General features: G+C 40.5%; 5 protein-coding genes across 5 annotated transcripts; 1 reads left to right on the top strand and 4 right to left on the bottom strand.

Moving 5' to 3' along the window:
- Positions 1-3,025: 3,025 nt before the first annotated feature.
- Positions 3,026-3,825, bottom strand: LOC148176041 (transmembrane protein 267). The gene is made up of 2 exons (XM_088034412.1): positions 3,454-3,825; positions 3,026-3,406 (listed from the first exon to the last, which is right to left on the bottom strand). The coding sequence occupies exons 1-2, from the start codon at positions 3,748-3,750 to the stop codon at positions 3,074-3,076; spliced, it is 630 nt and encodes a 209-aa protein (XP_087890538.1). The 5' UTR covers positions 3,751-3,825; the 3' UTR covers positions 3,026-3,073.
- A 6,852-nt stretch (positions 3,826-10,677) lies between these two features.
- On the top strand, positions 10,678-12,322 carry LOC148176042 (solute carrier family 67 member A2-like). Its single transcript, XM_088034368.1, has 5 exons — positions 10,678-10,903; positions 10,949-11,080; positions 11,131-11,260; positions 11,308-11,517; positions 11,566-12,322. The coding sequence occupies exons 1-5, from the start codon at positions 10,853-10,855 to the stop codon at positions 12,249-12,251; spliced, it is 1,209 nt and encodes a 402-aa protein (XP_087890494.1). The 5' UTR covers positions 10,678-10,852; the 3' UTR covers positions 12,252-12,322.
- Positions 12,323-13,420: 1,098 nt separating this feature from the next.
- LOC148176043 (esterase FE4-like) lies at positions 13,421-15,296 on the bottom strand. Its single transcript, XM_088034367.1, has 4 exons — positions 14,161-15,296; positions 13,841-14,116; positions 13,686-13,794; positions 13,421-13,642 (listed from the first exon to the last, which is right to left on the bottom strand). The coding sequence occupies exons 1-4, from the start codon at positions 15,170-15,172 to the stop codon at positions 13,465-13,467; spliced, it is 1,575 nt and encodes a 524-aa protein (XP_087890493.1). The 5' UTR covers positions 15,173-15,296; the 3' UTR covers positions 13,421-13,464.
- A 2,301-nt stretch (positions 15,297-17,597) lies between these two features.
- On the bottom strand, positions 17,598-19,670 carry LOC148176044 (uncharacterized). Its single transcript, XM_088034466.1, has 5 exons — positions 18,514-19,670; positions 18,370-18,467; positions 18,129-18,324; positions 17,773-18,086; positions 17,598-17,727 (listed from the first exon to the last, which is right to left on the bottom strand). Exons 1-5 carry the CDS (start codon positions 19,645-19,647, stop codon positions 17,598-17,600), a joined length of 1,872 nt encoding a protein of 623 aa, XP_087890592.1. The 5' UTR covers positions 19,648-19,670.
- Positions 19,671-19,971: 301 nt separating this feature from the next.
- Positions 19,972-22,257, bottom strand: LOC148176045 (carboxylic ester hydrolase-like). The gene is made up of 7 exons (XM_088034044.1): positions 22,147-22,257; positions 22,003-22,098; positions 21,810-21,955; positions 20,934-21,765; positions 20,585-20,884; positions 20,400-20,529; positions 19,972-20,216 (listed from the first exon to the last, which is right to left on the bottom strand). Exons 2-7 carry the CDS (start codon positions 22,040-22,042, stop codon positions 20,027-20,029), a joined length of 1,638 nt encoding a protein of 545 aa, XP_087890170.1. The 5' UTR covers positions 22,043-22,098; positions 22,147-22,257; the 3' UTR covers positions 19,972-20,026.
- Between the last annotated feature and the right edge of the window lie 194 nt (positions 22,258-22,451).

Below are 22,451 nucleotides of genomic sequence, written 5' to 3' on the forward strand. Positions count from 1 at the left end.
GTCTGCTTGTTAAAACTTAACAGCTTTCGTCTCATGTTCAAAGGTTCTACTGTATTAATTTTGAAATTAACATAGTCAATAAACTCTTGAAGCTAATTAAGAATTCGATCCAGCAGCAGCCGTTGCTCCTTTCGCCTCGAATTCCAGTGAATCGATCTCTTTCAGCTGTTCTCCTCCATCATAATTCATCCCTTTTAACTTCTCTTCTATTTCCATCTCGTATAAACCACTCAATAATACCTACCATATCGAGCTCCCGTAAAATACATCCTCATCGCAGCCGGCGTTGTGTCGTCGTGATTGGTCACGCTTGGGGGCCATGTTACTATCTCTTCTGATTCGCTATTGGCGGCTATTCGCAGGATGAGACCAACGAGCGACGCCGTCACCCCACCGACGTCATGCAATGTTTGCCAATCTTTTAAAGTAACGTTAAGCTTCTGTTATCAGCCGGCTGCAAACTTACTAAGGTTATGTTTACCAGTCGTTTGAGATAGTAGCCGGTATTTGGACAGGCTATTTGTTCGTTTAGAGGGATGATTATGGCTGCTGGTGATATAGAGATAATTTATTGTTGGCACGACTGATTGTTTAGTTGGGTTGTTGTTGGTCAAACTGTTTAAAGAATGACGGATTTGTTGGGTGGGTAAATCTGACTTTGGCGGTTTTAGTTATGCATAATCTGACAAGTTTAGTCTTTCGTTCAAACTACCCGACTTTTGCAAATCTGACTAAATTATGTATACGCAAAACAAACTGCACCTACATGAGCGGTAGATTTGCAAAACTGATATCTGCCAGGCTCAATTTTATACAAATCGACTAGAGAAATTTGCAAATCTGTCTTACGCACGTAAGTTTTTATTTTTTTTTTAAATCTTAATAATTTAACGAAGTCCTGACTTGTGCAAATCTGAGTTTTGGCTTTGTGACTTTTTAATAGACTTTGCAAATCTCTCTTACATTTCAAGCTCATGCAAACAGTTTTTACTTATGTGCATTTTTAAATTGACTTTAGAAGTTTCAGTTTTGTTGTAAAACCGCAGACTTTGCAAAATTGCAGTTCTTTTGTATTTTCAAGTTAATTTTATAAGAAAATTGTCCAAATCTCAACTTTTTTTGCAAATCTATGTAAGAGTTCGATCGATTTTTTACTGCGGTTGCGAATTTGTTGCTTTTTTTAACTACTTTTGCAAATCTGTTATATTTTTACTTTCCATATCTGTCGCAACTTTTAACTATTTTTGCAATTCTGTCGCATATTACAACTACTTTTCCAAATTTATCGCACCTTTTAACGATCTTTGCAAATCTATCGCATCTGCCAATTATTCTTGCAAATCTGTCCATCTCCAACTAATTTTCCAAATCTGTCGCAAACTTCGACTACTTTGCATATCTGTTGCATTTTCGTACTATTCAAATTGAAAATTCTGTCGCACCTTTCAACTATTTTTGTAAATATGTCGCATTGTCCAATTGTCGTTGCAAATCTGTCACACTTCTCAATAATTTTTGCAAATCTAACGAAATATGCAAATCTGTTAAATCTAGTTTTCTAAATCTGTTGCATCTTTAAACTACTCTTGCAAATCTGTCGCATTTTTTAAATATCTTTGGAAATCTGTCGCATTTTCGTACTATTCAAATTGCAAATCAGTCGCATCTTACAACTACTGTTGTAAATCTGTGGCATTGTCTAATTGTTCTTGCAAATCTGTCGCATCTTTCAACTATTATTGTAAATCTGGTGAATTTTCCAACAAATTTTCCAAATCTGGTACAATTTCGCCTACTTTTCTAAATCTGTCCCATTTTTGAACTACTCATGCAAATCTGTTGTAGGTACAAGGTGTTTATAAATGTTTCTAGCATCAAGGATGGCTCTGAAATTCCTGTCGTGCACTACTTTGCCGCTTTGTTTTCATAGTGAATATAACTATCTTGAACATTATTTATATTGTTTCTTACGTTAACGACGTTTCGGTTACGATTTTGTGTCAACATTTTTGATTTTTAGGTTTCAAACCACAACTAGAACAGTTTTCTTCTCATAACTTACTTTGCTTTATGATTGAGGTTAACTACAAATGTCAGTTGAAAAATCTAAACCCACATTTATAATGAGCGGCAAATTTTTTTGACATTTCATAGCCACCCTTGATGCTAGAAACATTTATAAACATCTTGTATCTTTCAACAACTATTGTAAATTTGGAGAATTTTCCAACTATTTTTGCAAATCTGTTGTATCTTTTCACTATGTACTTTTATAAATCTGTTGCATTTTTCAACTATTCTTGCAAATCTGTTCTATTTTTTTAATTAGTTTTCCAAATCTGTCGCTTCTACGAAATACTTACCGAAACTTTCGCAAATTTGTCGTATGTTTGAACTACTTTTGCAAATCTGTCGCATTTTCGAAGTACTCTTGGCAATCTGTTGCATCTTTCAACTATTTTTGCAAATCTGTTGTATTTTTCAACTATATATTTTTATAAATCTGTCGTCTTTTCCAATAATCTTTACAAATCTGTCGCATCTGCCAACAATTCTTGCAAATCTGTTCTATTTTTAACTAGTTTTCCAAATCTGTTGCTTCTTCAATACTCTTGCAAATCTGTTGCTTTTTTAATTAGATACTTTTGAAATCTGACGCATTGTCCAACTATTTTTGGAAATCTGACCCATTTTATAAATACTTCTGCAAATCTGTCGTATCGTTCAACAATGAACTTTTGCAAATTTGTCGTATCTTTGAACTACATTTGATAATATGTCCCATATTTTGACTACTTTTGCAAATCTGTTGTAACTTTCAACTACTTTTAGAAACTTATGTCACATCTATGAGCTACATTTGCTAATCTGTCGTAGATTTGGACTGCTTTTGCAAATCTGTTTTGTTTTTTACAACGTCGAAACAATTCAGCACAGAAATTTGATTACCTCCAACCCAAATGGGTATAACTGGTTGCATACCATCAACCCCTCTCTATAAATGTTCATTTGTGTAACAAGCGAGTTAAATTCCGACGATTGCACTTTATTACAAAAATAATATCGCCTTCAGTTATATCACAGATCCTTCAGAAATAAACTGGTATTTGGCCCCCTCAATCTTCACAAATCTATGCAAAAAGCACACGAAAACTGGAATTAGACACGTCAACCCCACGTAACCGAAATAAGGGACCGGTGCCGTGGACCCAAAGGGGTACACCCAGAACCCCCTCCTCGTAGCATCCCTCGTATGATGACTCACAAAAGCCGTCAAAACTATCAGAGCCACTTTCTTCAAAATTTCCACTTGGAGCACATAGCTCAAAACCAACAGCCCCACGCCGAAGAGAACTGGAAAAGTGGTACAGTGCAATGGGGGCCGCTTCTGCAAACTTGTCGCATCCTACAATTAACATATTAAGATTTGTCGTGGAGCCCCCTTGGAGGTACCTTGAGATGTAAAGACCGCGCTGCGAAGAAGTGGTCTAGGTCTATTAAGGAAGCTATTGATGCACATAGAGCAATTTCTAGCAGCGCGTGGGAGTGGTAACGACTCTTGAAGTAGAGGCAGACGTAGGTCCAGCAGAGGGCCCCCACGGTCGCATGAGTAGCGTTATCAAAAAGGGCTTGAAAAAGGTGGAGTTTGGTGTGGGCTACTATATAATCACCAGTAATGGAGGTTAGGGCTAGAAGGGCTATAATGTAATTCGTCGTGGTAAAAAACGAGGAAGGATGAGGAAAAAACATGACATTTCACTCAAAGTTAGGTTATATTTACGTCAAAGTAACAGTTTTAGGTTATGTTCACGTCAAATCTCATTTCGATGTAACAAAATATCTTTACATCGAATTGACTATACCACCAGTAATACACGTGGTAACTCGAAGATTTATTCCCCCAAGAAATTCCCGCTGATTATCATGAAATAGAACCCGACCGGTAGCAACACCACCAATTTCAACACTCTTCCGTTTGAAAAATGACAGATTAAGCCAGTAAAAATGGGTACGCCTATGCTCGTAAGTGTGGACGCAGTCTTCGACGCTTTCTCCACTTCTTCGTCTTCTTTGAATCCAAAGGCGTCGTCTTTTAACAATGAGTGGGCCAAAGTGTTCATAAAGAGCACCACGCTGAAGAACAGCATATGACAGAAGTACGTGGGGGCGTAGAACACCCCTACTAGTAGAAACCCGCAGAGGATCATAACGTGCTGAAGGAGCTGCGCCTGGTTGTTGAACTGTCGCTTCAAGAAGGGGGCAAAGCAAAGACTGGCGAAGAGCACGAGCTGTTCTATTGCTTGGGCGTAGCCGACGCGGACGCAGTCGATGTAGTAGTTAAAGTTGGCGATGTAGACCCACCTGGGGAGGTACATGACTATGGAGATGATGTAGACTTCTTTGAGCACGAAGAAGGAGCGTTTGGATTTTAAGTCGACGCTGGGTAAGGCTAGGAGGTGGTCGTACCAGATCTTTGGGAGGGAGAAGAAGCGGGAGGCGTCTTCGAGAGGAGGGTCGCGTCTCAGAAACTCCACTAAAACTAAGAGGGTGGTAAGAAAAGAATTCTCACGGTGGTACCTACTGAGAGTTATCAACGCAAGAATTGAGGCGACGGTGACGTTGGCGACGTAGTTCTCTTCAACGACGTACAAGTACCCTCCGCAGATGCTTCCTCCAGCTAAACCAGCCGCTTTCGTCATTTCCACCATGTTGATTCTCCGAGCTCTCTTCTCCTCTGGTTCAGTTCTCTGCATGTACTCCTTGGAGTGGTGCGCGCAATTCGCGGTAAGAGCGAAGAAGCAGCGCACCACCCACGTCATGAAGATGGTCTGGTGGAAAACCAGAACCAGAAGCCCGAAGAAGGAGCAACATAAAGTGACTTTAACACAGTACCACTTTCCGTACGGCAGCATCGCCTGGAAAAATAGTTGCTGAGGAGTCAAACACTTTCGTTCTTACGAAGAGGTCGCGGTGGAGCTGCTGGAAGACGTACACGCCGGAGTACATGGCACCGATCATGAGTTGGTTCCCTCCATGGTCCATGATGTGGCGGGGTAGCGCTGGGAGTACCATTCCCACGGTCACGTGGTGCTAAAATTGGTCAGGTCACGCGACAATCGCGTTCGGTACTTACTAAGAAGTTGATGGTGAGGAGGAGGAGACACATTGTAAAGGTTCATGGTACTGGGAATTTTGATTGACGGATGACACAAGTCAATAAAATTTTCGTTAAAACAAATTTGTTTATTCTTCCTTTACTTTATCTTCACCTTTCGCGAGTTTCCTCTTCAACAAATATAAAGAAATCGCGACTGGTAACACGACAAAGATCTTAAAAGCCTTCGCACCAACAACTTCGCACAAGAACCCGAAAGTCAGTGGAGCCACAACTTGGGCCAAACTCTGAATATCGTCGATACTTTCGTCTAGGTCCTCCAGTAGTGTGTTGACCAGCGTCGAAGAGACCACCATGGGCACGAAAACAATCAAATAACTCTCATAGGTTGGTGCGAAACAAAGAAAATTGAGAGTGAGTCCGCAGAGTACCAACGCATACTCAAACACGAGTTTCTTTGGTACCCGTTCGGTTACCACAGAGCTGAAGGAGTTGCAAGCGAACGTTATCATGGTCTGGTACGCCACGGTGTACCCAATGACGATGATCCCCGTTTGGTGCTTGGAGGAGAGCAAAAACGCGAAACGGGAGGAGAAGATCGCGATAAAAGAAGTGTAAACGAAGACCAAGAGAGGAGTATCCCAGTTAGTGAACTTTGTCTTCTGGTACGACCTTGCAGAGCGATGGGGATCTTCTCCGTCGTCCTCCACGTACTGTAAAAGAACTGAAACAGAGGTCACAAACACGACGGATGGTACTCACCAATCCCCACAAAGACACAGATTGAGGACACCATTGCCACCACGGAGAAGTTTTCGGAGTACTCAAAGATATACCCTCCGGTGATGGCGCCAAGAACGATTCCCGCGACTCTGGCGGCGTCCATTAAGTTGAGGAGTCGCACGTGTTGGTCTGGGGGTTCCACTTTACAAAGGTACTTCTTAGACGAGGCTCCCACCTGCTCGGTTAGGCCTAAACTTCGGATTAAAGATGGAGAATCTTAAATTCGGTACTTACCATGGAGGCACCTGGCGGTGAAGATGAGCGCCCACGAACAGAAAACCACCAAACCGACGTACGCCAGGAAGGCAACGTACAAACTTAAATTAACCAGAAATTTAGCGCTGCGGGTACTTCCCCTAAAGAAACTCTCCGAGATTTTGCTGCAGACGAACAGTGACGTCACCAGCGCCCCTAAAACCACGTGACTCCCTCCATTCGCCGTGATGTGGGGAGTGAGTACCGGCGCTACCAACCCTGACGAGAAAAAGTACTAAAAGACACTAAGATAAGTCACTAAAACTACTCACTAAGAAATTCGCAGCTAGGAGCAAACAGGCGTTGGTTAGTTCCATCACGTTTGGGTTAATGAGTGGAAATTGATCAATTACACTGCGTTTTCATGGTAGGATGGGTTTCGATACTCTTGATTTACCAAGGATTCCGCGTTTCCGTTGAGAGGTCTTTGGATTTTTTTGGTGCGGTTTCACGTGCTGTTAAAGGTGGAAAAAAATGGAAGAGTTGCGAAAAAAATTGGTCAATAATTGTCGGAACAAAAGACTCGTTTCTTGCGGTGGCGCAAGTGAACTTGAAACTAACAATCGCAAAGAAAGGAGAGCCACAAGCATCCAAATAAGGGTGAAAATCCCCATGACTATGGTGGATGCGCCGGACCAATTTTCAGAATAAAACGTCACTTTTGACAGCTCGATGCAGCTGTCAATAGTGATTCTCTCCCTCGGAGGCAAATCGGGGCAAACCATGCCCCCCAAAATTCCCCAAAAGTGCTAACCATGCCAGTTTTGAAACTCTCAAATGGTACCTACCTTGCCATAATCAACTTCTTCGTGAGTCGAACCTTCCCACTCCTGTAAAATCTTCTTCCAGCATTTTGTAGCTGCTGGCCTCGTTCTTCCAGTTCTTTCAAAACAGATCGCTCGCTATGGAGCGAACCACATCGTCTTGGGTTCTTTACAATCGATGATTTTCATCGCTCAAACGACATCGAAGGACTTCCTGGTGCGAGTACCACCAACCAAACTGTTAACTAAACTTGGATTTTTTTAGGAATTGTTTCAACGCGCCCACATCAGTCTGCTTAAAATCTCTTTGTATTTGACGTTCTTGTATTTCGGGATGTTTCTCTTTGCTTCGGTGTGGTGGGTGATTTGTTTGATCCGTCTCGGATATGGTGAGTATGGTGGTGGTACCACGGGCCCATTTCTTCCTAGCTTTGACCACGCAGGTACAATCGTACTCCAAAGACTACATTATAAAAACAGAGCCGAGGAGTCGCAGAACGATCATTTGCAACATGATTGATATAATGAGAGTTATTGGTTTGACTCTGGGCAACATCCTCGGCGGGTTTATCTTCGACAGGACCAGGAACGTCGTCTACCACTCTCTCTTGGGTTGTCTGATGACTCTTCTGGCGATGTGTAAGTAAAGTCGGGTACTTAAGTTAATTTCCTCCAGTTTTTTTCCACTTGATGCCCAATGATGACCGCGTCACTCTCACGAGCGGCTCTCAAATGTTCACCTACCAGAAGACCACAATTGAGCGCCTCCAGAACCTCCGAGACGTGAAATTCCGGAACTTGCAGAACCGAGTCATCCTCAAGATGTCGTACCTTCTCACCTTCGTCACGTTCTTCTCCCGCTACATCTTCATTCTTTGTCAGAACTACAAAGTCGACAGTACCATAGTTGGTTGGGTTAGAGGTTACCAGTACATTCTTCGTTTCATCTTCTCCTTCATCGCCCCCTTCATCATCGAACAGACCAGTAACAGAAAAACGTTGTTTGCGCACAGTATGCTCATCTCGGGGGCGTCAATGGTGGCGCTTTTTTACGCCCCCAGTTACCACTGTTATCTCGTCTGTTTCATCCCCCTGATGTTCACTTACACGCTTGTGAACTCTTTGATGAACGAAGACGTGTTGAACTTCAAGAGTAACGTGTCGGTTTACTTAGCCATCCAGACATTAGGGACCATCGTCAATATTGTCTCCCCAATTTTCTACGGGATTTCTAGACAATATACAGGAGCAGGGATGACAAAGTTCTTCGTGCTTGCGCCGGCGACGATTTGGGCCTATTTGCTTCACAAAGAGATCTTCAGTCAAAGGGTCGCTGTGCGGTATTCGATTTATAACGCGCAGAGTTTGATGCAGATATTTAGTGCGAGTATTTGTGATGATGCGTTTCGGTACGATGGGGAAGACTCTGTAGCTGAGAGTTTGGAAGAAGAGGCGAAAGTTGAAGAAGTGGTTTATTTAAGAAAACCATCGGTTAATACAAGGAAGATGTCTGTGAAACAGGAAGTGTCGTTTCAAGTGGAGCCTATGACTTATCAGTATGAAGATGCTCATGGTAGTCATGATCCGCATGATACTGAAAGTAGCCGAGATACTCTAAGTAGTCAAGATGCTCCTAGTAGCCATGATAGTCAGAATAGTCAAGATACTCAAGACAAGAAGAAGTGAGCAAATAAAGTGATTTTAGTGAGGGCGTTTGTTTCTTATTGTTATTATTGCAAATTAAAGTTTACACTCAAAACAAATCTTGAGAATTCTCGGAATTTCTTAACAATTCTTTTTCTTCAAAAATTTAGTATTTTCTCGAGGATTTTAGAACATTCTTGTAGAGGAAGACAGAGTGCCTTTGTAGATCTCAGAGCATTTTTATAGAGGTTTTCAACTGTTTAAATTTAGTATTATTTAGATTCTTTTTATTCTTTCTATTTGGTCACAGTTACAGAACTCCTATCACGTTCAAACTCGGCCTACTACGATTTTCTAATAATATAATAAGTAATAATGTCACCCCCCACATTCTACTGTTTTAGAATCAAAATTGACAAAGTAATGAGATTTTGTTGAAAAAAATTAAAATTTTTAAATAATTCCGAAGAAAAAAAAATTCTAAAAATATTTACATTCTTGTTCTAAAATTTTGTTACTTGGCGTAGTTATTGAACTACTCGTCAGTGACAACTACTCCAAATGCTACTTTTTTAGGATCAAAACTACGAAAGTTATGAAATTTTGCTTAAAAACTGAAAATTATTAGATTAATTCGAAGAAAAAAAATTTCTTAAGACTCTATTTTTTGTCATAAAATTTTGTGATTTTGCAGTCATTAAACTACTCGTACTTCACTTGAAAGTACTAAGGCGTCGTAATTATACTATTTTTAGGATCAAAATTGCCAAAGTTACAAAATACTGCGAAAAAACTGAAAATTTTTAGATTGTTCCAAAGACAAAAATTTCTAAAATCTCTCTTTCTTGTCATAAATGTTTTTAACTAACAGTTGTTAAACTACTCACTCGTAAGTAATTACCACTCCAAATTCTACTGTTTTAGGGTAAAATTGCTAATGTTATAAAATTTTGTCGAAAAAAAACTAAAAATTTATAAATTGTTCGGAAGAAAAAAAAAATCTAAAAACTCTACTTTTTGTTCTAAAAAGTTGTAATTGAGCACATTTTTTAAACCACTTGAAAGTAATAACGTTTTCAAATTCTACTGTTATGGGATCAAAAGTACTAACGTAATGAAATTTTGTAAAAAAAAATGGAAATTTTTAGATCGTTCTAAATAAAAAATTTGTAAAAACAATTTTTTTTTCCTAAAATTTTGTAAACTATGTAGTACTGTTATTGAACTACTCCAAATTCTACTGTTTTAGGATCAAAACTTCCAAAGTAATGAAATTTTGTTAAAAATTGAAAATTATTAGATCAATCCGAAGAAAAAAAAATCTGAAAACTCAAATTTTTGTCCTAAAATTTTGTAATTTAGGACAGTCATTAAACTACTAAATTGCTAAGGTGGTCGAATTATACTGTTTTAGGATCAAAATTGTCAAAGTTATAAAATATTATCGAAAAAACTGAAAAATTTTAGATTGTTTTGAAGAAAAAAATTTCTAACGCTTTATTTTTTGTTCTAAAAAGTTGTAATTGAGCACATTTTTTAAACTACTCGGAAGCAATAACGTGACCAAATTCTACTGTTTTCGGATCAAAATTGCCAAAGTTATGAAATTTTGTTGAAAAAACTAAAAATTTATAGAACGTTGCAAAGGAAAAAAATCCTAAAAACTCTATTTCTTGTCCTAAAATGTTGTAATTTTACACAATTTTTTAACTACTCGAAAGCAATCACCACTCCAAATTCTACTGATTTAGGATCAAAACTGCCAAAATGTAATTTAGTAAAAAATTGAAAAATTTTAAATTGCTTTAAAAAAAATGTCGTTTTTTAGAGCTCAGAGCACTTTTGTAGAGAATTTTAGAGCGTCTTTGTAGAGGTAATTAGAGCGTTTTTCTAGAGCCCAGGGTCTTTGTAGAGAATCTCAGAGCGTTTCTCAAATTTTCTTCTTTGTATGAGTTTCTGTTTACGATGTAAGAGTACTTTTGCAGAGCGCCTTTCAAGAATTTCAGTCTGTAGAATCTGAGAAAAAAGAATATTCCAACTTGTCAGGGCCCAACCGACCTTAATCCGCCTCTGCCGTATAGGCAACCAAAGATACTCAACGCCAACTTCACTTTTATTTTGACACATGACGTTTCCACCTAACCTCACTTTTTCCTGTCAATTCATGTTTATTTACATTTTTTTACACATTTCCAAGGTCAATTACAATCAAAACGTGCCAGATTAGATAATAAGCTTCCTAAAAAGTAGGTACTTGTTACTACAATGACATGCGAAAATCACCGCTAAAATGAAGCAAAAAACCAAAGATTTGTCCCTCGTCTACGCCATTTCCTTCATGGTAAGGCCCCCATTTCCGTTTCCGCGTGACCTTGATTGGTTTTAGGACCTCTTTGCTGTGGGGCTCATGTTTCCTTTGTTCAGCAACCACTTGAGGGACCTGGGGGCGTCGCATTTTACAGTGGGGTTGTTAAACTCCCTCTATTCAGGCCTGCAAGTCATTTCAGGACCTGTCGTGGTACGTCAAAAAATCCGAACTTTATAGTTTTGGTAACGTGAAATTGACAGGGCAGTTGGAGCGATGTCAGAGACCGCAAGACTGTTTTGATCGTGACGACGCTAATTTGCAGTGTCGCGTATTTATTTCTAGGGATAACAAACTCTCTTGTGTTGATAGCACTGATGAGATTCGTTCTGGGTGAGTCCCCGGATCCAGGGAATTTCATCCCGTCATGTTGCTTGCAGGAATTACCAAACACACTCAAACGATATGTAAAGCAATAATCACTGATTTATTACCGGTGGATCAACGAGCAGGGGCTTTCGGTAAATCAGCGGCGTGGAGCTCACTGGGGTTCATCGTGGGGCCGAGTTTAGGGGGGCACCTGTCGGAGATCCCCAACGGGTTTATGTACGTCTGTGTCGGCACCAGCATCTTATTGGTGATAAACGCAGGTTTGAAATTCAAGCGGTTTTAAGTTGGTAGTACTGACTCTCTTTCAGTGTTGATTTCTCGAATCAGTGGTACCAATCAAAGGAAAGAAACTCCACTGAATGATGGGGTTTTCGCTCGTTTTTCCGCCGAGTTCTATAAGTCAGTCACGGATATGACAGATATCGACTGGAGCGCCTTGTGGGACATTTTCTTCCTACGTTTCGTCTTTGGTTTCACCGTCACCATGTACTTCTCGCAACAGTCAACGTATCTTCGGGAGCACTTCGATTTGTCGCAACGTCACATCGGTTACACCATCTCCTTCTTCAGCGCCACGGGAATGGCGTCGGCTTTTGTCCTCAACTACATCACAGACTTCTTCTACAGAGACGACACTTCCTTTCTCAAGCGATTAACTCATTTCTTCGCCTTGATGACGCTTAGTTTACTTCTCCTGCACGCGGCTCCTAACATTGAGTCATTTTTAGTTTTTTTAGTGCCATTTTCGTTAAGTTGTACCGTTTTGAGGATTGTCAGCATGGAGCTCATGTTGAAACAAGCCACCAATCACAGAGGGTCTTTGTCGGGGACTTCTAACAGTATTATGTCAATTGCGAGGTTTGCCACCCCTGTGACGTCGGGGTTGATCGCGGATAAGTTCGGGGGAAGTTACACTTTGTTGGTGGCGGCGGTACCGGCGGTGGTGGGGACGGCAGTTACGCTGGGGATGAAACGGAAGAAGAAGGAGGAGTGAGGTCTGTTGCTGTGATTTTTGCACAAATTTTTGAATTGTTTGATGAGAGTTTAATAAAGAGTTTGTTAAAATGCGAAGAGTTTAGATGACCCACGAAGAACTAACTTCTTAGTCTAATCGTTATTTTTTTACTTAATTTTTTCCCAAAACCGTCAAATTTACTCTTTAATTTTTTCTCAATGCGTCAAATTTTTCCCTCAACGTTAAATTTTTTCATAAACTTTCTCTGGAACATCAAATTTTCAAATCAACTTACTCTGAAACGTCAAATTTTTCTGTTGTTTTTTCCCCGAAAAATGAAAATTCCTCGTCAACTTTCACCGAAATGTCAAATTTTCCCATCAGCCAACGCCGGACCGCCAAACTTTCGCATCCACTTACTCCGAAACGTCAAATTTTTCTTTCAATTTTTCCCCAAAATATCAACTTGCCACAAAACGTCAAACTTTTTGTCGACTTTCTCCGAAACATCAAATTTCTTTGCTAACTTTTCTCGAAACGTCAAAATTATCTGTCAATTTCCATCGAAACATTTTTTTTCATCAACTTACCCTGAAACGTCAAATTTGTTAATCAAGTGCCCGCGAAACGTCAATTCTTATCAACTTACTCCAGAATGTCAAATTTCTTAATCAACTTTCCCCGAAATGTCAAAATTTTCTTAAGAATTTGCTCCGAAACGACAAATTCCCAAGTCAACTTTCCCCGAAAAATTAAAAAAAATTGTCAATTTTCATCGGAACATCAAAGTTTTTTATTAAATGACCTCGGAACGTCAAATTTCTTAATCAAAATTTCTCGAAACGTCGATACAGCATCAACTTACCCCAGAATGTCAAATTTCTTAATCAACTTTTTTCGAAATGTTACAATTCTCCGTCAACTTACTCTGCAACCTAAAATTTTTTGAGTCAACTTTTCCTGAAACATTAAAATTTTCCGTCAATTGTCACTGAAACATCAAAATTCTCCATCAAATTACCCCGGAACGTCAATTTTATATCAACTTACACCGGAATATCAAATTCTTCATTAAGTGGCTCTGAAACGTCAGTTTTTCCTACAACTTTCCCCGAATATCAAATTTTGTAATCATCATTTTCACAGGTTGTCTCTCAACTTCCCCTGTTTGATCAATCTTACCTTACTACCCAATTTTCACGATAAAATACTCCAAACTTTTTTTTATTAACGATTTACATCACAATTTACGTCAATTTGAGATTAATTTCTCGCCCTCCTGGAACCCAAGACCCTCCCAGAAACTCTTAGGCGTCAGCTCATCCACCGTTTTTACCTCATTTCCGGTTTCCACCCCAGTTATCTTAAGAAACGTCAATCTTTCCCCACTCGTCGGTTTCCAATCAACTTGCCCGCCGAAAACCGGTTTCCTAAAATCTATATGATTTTCGGGTAAAATTTAGTCAAACTTACCCTGTCTTGGAAAAGGAAACCATCAAGTCCAACATCAAATCTGTCATTTTTGTTTCGTTGGATTTCTTTTCACTAAAGTAGTACTTTCGTTCGTCTCCATGGCCCACGGCTACCAACATGATCGTTAAATGTAACCATGTCGAAATTTTTCTTACCATCATCGTTTGGATACCCAAAGACGAAGAAGTACACTGGTGACTTGGTGACGTTTGCTTGCATGGTCATCGACTTTTCTGCACCTGTGAGAAAGAAGCGGTCGCTGAAAACCTTCACAAGTTGCGTGGTGTTGAAGGTTGTACCAAAATAGAACTCTTTGATTTTTTGACTTGCTTTTGACCATTTCGGTTCTGGTAGAGTACCAGTGAATTCGAAGAAACCAGGAGCTAGAGACTCCCAGTGGTTTTGTATCGTGGAGAGATCATCTTCAAGATCTAAAAGAAGTGTTAGATGGTGTTGAGAAGAACAAGTTGCGTACATCTCATTGGGAAGAGTCCTTCGTTGGTCACTACAGAAGCCAAAAGAGGAACATCTAAGAGTCTCCCGTTCTTCATCGAAATGTAAGGATCTTCATCGATGAAGGCCCCAGGATTCTTTTTCTCCACGACTGGACCAAAAGGAATACACGGCATCATACGAAGAGTAAAGAAGATTCTTATCTTGTTTTGGAGTTGCTTCACAGGGCGTTGCTTCAAACACTCTACTAAGATCGTAGTGTTGTTCGTTGGGCATCCAAGGGCTTCGCCCAACTTCTTCGCATTTGCTAAAGGCTCCTCTTTGATTGACCACGGATTTAATGCAAACCCACTCTGGGCGAATCCTCGATGGAAAAGGTCTTTGGATAGAGGAGAAAAGTAGTGCAAGTGGACACTGGAACCTCCAGCCGACAATCCGGTGATGGTAACACTTTCTGTGTTTCCTCCAAAACTCGCTATATTCTCTCGGATCCATCTCAAGGCCATGGTTTGGTCCTTCAGCCCGTTATTACCAGGAACCACCTCATCTTCGGTACTCAAAAACCCAAAAATCCCAAGTCTGTAGTTAAAAGTGACGAAAATGACGTCACGGTCCATAAGGGCGTTGGGTTTGGCGTACAAGTCTCCACTACCATAAGTGTAGGCTCCACCATGGATATGGACGATGACGTTATAAGAGCTTGATGGGTTTGGTTGCTCTCGAGGCACGTACACGTTGATATGAAGGCAATCTTCATCGCCCATGGTCAAGTTTTGCATGGTCATGTTATTTTGGACACATTTTGTGGTAAAAGTGGCGTTCCAAACTCCGTACCATGGTACAATGGGTTTGGGTTCTTCGAAGCGGTGAGTACCAACAGGAGGCCTCGCGTACGGAATCCCTTCAAAGGCTGAGAATTTCCGACCATTGAGGGAGTATTGGTGGTAGCCTTGCACCAATCCCAAAGGAGTTGTCACCAATGGGGAATCACAGAACGCACCTGGGAGGACCACGACGAAAAGAAGTACCAACATGGTCAAATGTTCAATAACACTAGACGAAGGCCGCGCAGTTATTTATGTAACGCGGGTTATCAAAACATTACAACATTTTTATCACAGGGTCACAACTGGGCCTCAACTTTGATGCTCTGTAGCGACTCCTGAGAGTCTCCATCAGAAGTCTGAATCTGAGCGTCGACTTGAAGAGGCGACTTTCTCTCATTCTGAGTACGCGCGTTCACGAAATAACCTTCATTCGCTAATTCGAAAACCGTCTTACTGGTTTGCGTGCAAAACTCTTTCACTCCTTCAGACGCGATTTTCTTCGGCAAGGCTTTGGGGTTGAAGTATAAGACTTTAGATTCTGTACACATTGGACGGACTTTAGGACGTGGAGTTAGTTTACAATCACTTGGAGGAATCGCCTGTTGATTGACGGTTCGGTAAACGTTGTAACGAAAAATGGATTTTGGGTGCGACGTTCTGGTTTTTGGTGGGCTCAAGTTGTAGTTCTGCATTTCTTCTTTGGATTCCATGACGAAATGGCAAAATTTGCGAGTTTAAACTGAGACTGATACAACGGAAAAATTTAAAAAATACTCAAAATTTTACTCAATGCACTTGGATTTTGACTGTAGAAAAATTAGACGCTAAATTAACCTTAAATTTTAGAAGTCGGCCAACTTTGATGTTCTAGTTTTTTCTGTATTGTTGGTTTTCGTTCAATTTCCCCAAAGGAGTCTAACTTTTCTCCGTCGTTGAATTTAGCTACTTCTATAAATATTTACATCAAGGATTTCAGATTCTTTCCATTTGACTCAACTTTGCCCATAATTTATTGATTTACATTCAACTTTCCCGAATATGTAAATATTTCTCAGATTATCGGTTTTTAATCAACTTCTCCCAATACATCAAATTTTTCCTATTTTTTCGATGTGTTTCAACTTTCCCCACTTTTTTCGATTTGACTCAACTTTTTCTGTTGGTCAGGATTTATGTTCAATTTGCCCTACTGTTGCTTCTTTGTTAAATACCTTAATATTTCCCTCATTTGTTGAAGCTTAATCAACTTCTCTAAATTCGTTAAAATCGTTCTATAATTTATTGGTTTACATTCAACTTCCCCTAATACATCAAACTTTCCACACTCTTTCGATTTAACTCAACTTTTATCAACAATTTCCCTAAATACGTCAATATTTCCCTCATTTTTTCAAGTTCAATTTATTGCTTTACATTCAACTTTTCCAAATACATCAAAGTTTTCTCATTCTTTTGAGTTTGATTCAACTTTACCCGCTTACCAGCATTTATTTTCAATTTTCCCATGCTACGTTTAACCCCATTGTCGCTTTTCCTTATTTTCTTTAAATATGTACCTAAAAAATTTCCCTATTTATTGGAGTTTTATCGATTTCCCTAAATTCGTTAAAATATCTCAATAATTTATTGGTTTACATTCAACTTCCCCGAATATGGCAATGTTTTTTGGATTGTTGGTTTGCATTCATTTTCCTCTCATACATCAAACTTTTCCCATTTTTTGATTTAACTCAACTTTCTCCGTGCGTCAGGATTTATGTTCAATTTCCCCAACTGCGCTACGTTTTTTAAGGTCCAATCAACTTCCTCAGATTTCTAAAAATGTCACAAAATGTATATTGTTCACAATCAATTTCCCCGAATTTGTAGATAAATTGTTTCCCATATTGTTAATTTTTATTCAACTTCTCCTAATCATTAAAGTTTTTCGATTTTTTTGATTTGACTCAACTTTTCCCGTTTTTCGGCATTTACGATCAATTACCCCAAGTGCGCTACGTTTTGCCCTATCGTCGCTTTTTGTTTTTTACTATAAATTCTTCAGTTTTTTTCTAATTTTTTGAGCTCTAATCAACTTCCTCAAATTTTTAAATAAAATATTTTGTTCAGAATCAACTTCCCCGAATTTGTTAATAAATGTTTCTTATATTGGTTTCTATTCAACTTCGCCTAATACATCAAACTTTTCCCATTTTTTTGATCTGACTCAACTTTTCCCGTTTGGCAGTATTTATGATTATTATTATGATCAATTTCCCCAAACGCGTTACGAGTTGCCTCATAGTCACTTTCTTTTATTTACTCTAAACACACCAACTTTCCCCCATTTGTTGGAGTCCAATCAACTTCTCTATAACTTATTATTATATTTACATTCATCTTTCCCGATATTGCTAATTTATAGTCAATTTCTTCCAACTTTCCCCCACTTTTTCATTTGATTCAAATTCCCCACTGACGACGAACTTTCCCCGTTCCGTTTAAATTCAATTTCTCCAGAGTCAACCGACTTGCGTTAAATTCCCCAAAAGTTTGCGCAGTTGTTTATGTAACAAGGGTTCTAAAAACAAAAAAGGACAATCCTTCTGAATATTTTATTAAAATACACAAAACCCTAAATAATAAACAAAACTTATTTTTTGTGTATAAATCTTAGCGTCTTCTGTATCTTCACGATCCTCTCTCTGTCTAGATACTTCTTAAGATACACATTGAAGCGGCCGTCTTTCGACAACACTTTATAAATCCGCTCAGCCAATTTCCTACAAAACGAGCGAAAATCCGTGAGTTTTCCCCACTGTTCTTACCTCGTCTCCAAATTCTTATCGTCCATCAACCTCACCATCGTCTGTATAATCCTCTTCCTCGTACATTCGTTATTATTCGGATTAAGAATAGTTTCCGGTCCTGCGATAACAATAGCACACACCAACAGCCTCGCCGTCGCCCCCCTCACCAACGGATTCTTATGAAACGGTCCTTTAGAACAAAGCGACCTCACCGCGTTGAAAGTAGAAATATGCGTCACCATACAATCCAGCGCCATATTGGCATCATGGCGGATAAACTTGTTGGCGTCTGCGGTCTTGTGCAGGAGAATATCAACAATCTCGTCAAAAATCTACAAAATAAGTGGCTTGTCTCGCAAATAACAAAGTACTACCGGTCTCCGCGTGTCTTTGACGTACTCGAAGAGGTGCCCTGCGGCTTGACAGGCGGTTCTGCACACGTGCGACCTGGGGCTCTTCAACAGTTCGATGAGGCGGTGGTTGATGGTGCACATGTAGTCGTAGATGATCTCCATGTCCACGCAGCGGCAGATTTCTACTATATCGGCGAGACCACGCAGGGCTATCCTCCTGGAAATCACGGATTACTTGAGGAAGACCGCGAAACGGTGCTACCAGTCCGGGTGCTGGAGTTTGTTGAGCGCTATGCAGATGGTGCCGTCATTGAACGAAGAATTGGAGTTATCAAAGTTTGTTAGAAGACTCAGCACGTCCTGCAGATTTTAAAAGTGGAGTTGAGAACACACCGTGGAGACCTACCTCAGAGAAGCGAAGACTGAGCTCGCTGGACTCCTCGTCCTCCATCTGTCTTAACCGCAAGAATTCTGGGTTGCGAGTGGCGTTGACTAAAGTGGTTGAACTACTTTCGTCGCTTTTACTTTGATCGATGTAGGGGATCTTCTTCGAGTACTCCATTCTTCGCTTATCTGTGGAGACGCGGGGACTGGTTGACTTACCACGTCTCATCGGAGGGATCAAAGAGTTGGTGCTGCGGACGTCGGCGCCGATGCTCTTAATCTGGCTCGAGGTCGTGGGGTACATAAAACTACCCTTCTTCCTGAAGGACGTCTCTTTGATATCCTTACTGCTCTTCTTGTTGATCTTCGTCTTCACCATCGGCTTGGTTTCTTCGTTATCAGGGATGTAGTTGGGATGGACAAACTCCAAGTACGATTTACTGGTGAAGGAGCAGCGACTTTTATTCTTCAGGAAGGTGTTGGTGAGACTCTGAGGCTTCTCATGGTTGAAGATGCAGTCCTGTTCGTGACAAGACCCCTCCAGAGTGAACCCGGAGAGTTTGCTAGCGACGGAGCGGGGGCAGTTTTCGAGAGAGAAGTCGCGACGGGGGCAGTTTTCGAGAGAGAAGTCGCGACGGGGGCTTCCGGCGAGGCTATCCGGAGACATAGGAGGATCCTCTTCTTGTTCTGGTTCCACTTCTTGTTCCTCCGGCGCCTTCACCGAAGAGCCGCTCTCATTCTTCGGGGTGACGGAGTCGGTGGAACTGTGGAACGGTGGAACAGTTACCACTCGCAGCGACTCCTGAGGGGTCTTCACAGGTTTCAACATCTCCGAAGTTTGCATTTCTGCATCCACTTGGATGAATGACTCGTTTTGCGTCTCCGCGTCCATGTGGACGGAGGACTCATGATTTACCAACTCCAAGATGGTCTTGCTGGTCTGCGTGCAACACTCCTTCACTCTTTTACACGTGACTTTCTTCGGGAAGATCTTGTGGTTGAAGTAGATGACTTCGGGGTCATTACACATCCCGAGGGAGTCTTGAGTTGTCCTAAAACTATTTGGTGGAAACGCCCGTTGGTTGCTGGTTCGGTAAACATTATAGGAAAAAATTGATTTTGGGTGCAACGTTTCGGTTTTTGGCAGGTTGGGCATTTCTGGTTTACATACTATTTGGTTTGGTGACAGAGACGAAATGCCAAAATTTGAATGACAGTTGGAAAAGGCTCAGGATGAGGGGATTTGCGACATCCGAAGGGATTTTGATGTGGAATTTTGATTTCCCGGGAAGACCAGGAGATTCGGCGGGAATTTGGACTCTCACTTTTGACAGGGGACAGGCACAAAACGTAAAAATGCACAAAAACACGAAATTGGACTCGATACAGTTGGAATTTGACTGATGGGAAAAATTTGACTCCGAATTAACCTTAAAAGAAGTTTCGGGATTCGCCAACTTTGATGACAGTGCGAAATGTCAAAGTTTTTTTTCTAGTTTTTATTCTTTATTTTGTTGGTAACAATAGTTCATTCTTTACAATTCGTGTTTTCTGGTGATTAAATTTTCTCCCTCGTTTAAACCCAAGGAATCCCAGAAGCTTCGAGGAGTCAGTTCTGCCACCGTTTCAAGACTAATCTCCCCAGGATTGAAACCATTGATGCCAAGATACGTCAACTCGTCAGATTTGCTGGGTTTCCAGTCAACGTCGCCCAAAGTTGGTTTTCTAAAGAAACATTTTTTTATTGGACCAGTTGGTAGAAGTGTATAGTTGTACAGTGAGAGACTGAATGACAGAAAAGTCACTAAATCTATTTAATGTTTTTAGTGTATTTTGTAGCATAATTTGCTGCCAACCTATATGTCAACTGTCAAAATCTCCCAATCTCTCACCTATACCTGTACTTACCCTGTTTTGACGAAGGAGATCAACATGTCTACCAACAGATCTTTCATTTTGACGTCATTCGTGGTGAAAGGCTCAGGGCTGAAAATCGAAGGGCCGAAATAGTATCTAGAGTCAACGCCATGGCTGACAACTGAAAAAAGAACTCCCTAGATTGATAACTAGTTTGGAACTAAATCCATTCTTACGTTTCTGTGGGTTATTGTCGCCCGGATATCCAAATATGTAGTAGTAAACTGAAGACTTTGCAACTTTAGCGTGCATCTTCACGGACGTCTCCACACCAATCCCGAAGAATCGGTCACTAAACAGTTGTACCAACTGCATCAAATTCTCTTGATTGATTTCTTCATTCTTGAAATAAAATTCTTTGATCTTTTGTAAAACAGCCGCTCGTGAAGACTTCGGTAAAGTGTCTTGGAACTCGAGGATATCTGCACCATAAGTTTCCCAATTGTAGTCGTTGTTCTCTAAGTCACTCATCAGCGCTACAAAACGAGTATCATCCTGTATATATCACTAGAAAAAATTATGTACTTAACGCGGTAGATAACCCTTCGTGAGTTGTCGTGGAAACAATTAAAGGAACGTCGTTGATTTGACCCTTTTTGAGTAGAATGTAAGGATCTTCGTTGATGAAAGGGTTGGAGCCCCCTTTTTCCACCACGGGACCAAATGGTACAAAAGGCATGATGCTTATGGTATAAAACAACTTTAGTTTGTCTAAAATTTGGTCAACTGGGCGTTGCCTCAAGCAAGTGACCATGGTACTGGTGGTACTCGTGGGACACCCCACCGCAGCCGCTAGTTTCTTCGTCCTTTCCAAAGGGTTTTCTTGGATTGACCATGGAACAAGAGCGACTCCACTCTGGGCAAATCCTCGATGGAAAAGACCTTTGGATAGAGGCGAGAAGTAGTGCATGTGGGCACCACAACCTCCAGCTGATAGGCCGGTGATGGTAACACTCTTTGGGTTCCCTCCAAAACTCGCAATATTCTCTTGTACCCATTTCAAGGCCATGGTTTGGTCTTTCAGCCCGTTGTTACCAGGAACCACGTCATCTTCAGTACTCAAAAAGCCAAGAATACCAACCCTATAGTTAAAAGTAACAAAAACAACTTCTTTGTCCATGAGGATGTTGGAATGTGCGTAGAGATCCCCATAACCAATGATGTAAGCACCTCCATAGACATGCACAATGACCTCGAGAGACTCGGATGAGTCTGGTTGCTTCCGTGGTACATAAACATTGATATGAAGACAATCTTCAGCGCCTGTTGCGTTGACCATCATGAGACCAATTTGGGAACATATCGATAAGAAACTAGCGTTCCACACACCCAGCCATGGTTCGATGGGTTGCGGCTCCTAAAACTACAATTAATTGATGGTACGGGTGATGGGTACGCTACCTCGAAACGTAGATCACCGATGGGTGGTTTAGCGAAAGGAATTCCTTCAAAGGCTGAGAAGGTACGACCATCGAAAGAGGTTTTGTGGTACCCTCTGACAGTACCAAGAGGAGTTTTAACCAGCGGCAACTCCTCGCAGGAGACACCTACCAAACACTGTGACGAAACGAAAAAAAATCTTTTTTTAACTTACTTAGAGAAAATACAGCGAGTACTACCAGTGGCACCAACATCTTGCTTAACTAGTGTATCAGTTTGTGGGGTACTGTCACTTTGTAAATAAATGATACTGCAAAAATCACGGATATCTATAACTAGAACACTCATTATTACTCACCAAAATAAAACATCAAGTCATCGCGGTATCTTATTGAACAACTTTTGTTTCAGATTTACAGCGCTCTCAACAGTCAAGGCCAAATAAATTAACCAATTGGAATGAAACCATCATAATCAAGTAGGTACAGTAAACAGAACAGGTAGAATTTAATCTGTGCTAGTGTTTATTCACTTCGAGCTTTGATAACAATAATCGATTACTTTTATTGCGCAATGAATATCTTTTTTGTACCAAAAACATTTTTTTACGTTAGGCGCTGTTTGGTAAAGTAGCAAATTTTTGAGTTTTTGCGATTCTGAGTG

The sequence above is a fragment of the Gnatocerus cornutus genome, chromosome 4 (assembly GCF_029298725.1).
Source record: "Gnatocerus cornutus isolate USDA-ARS CGAHR chromosome 4, icGnaCorn1.1, whole genome shotgun sequence".
Lineage (NCBI taxonomy): Eukaryota > Metazoa > Arthropoda > Insecta > Coleoptera > Tenebrionidae > Gnatocerus > Gnatocerus cornutus.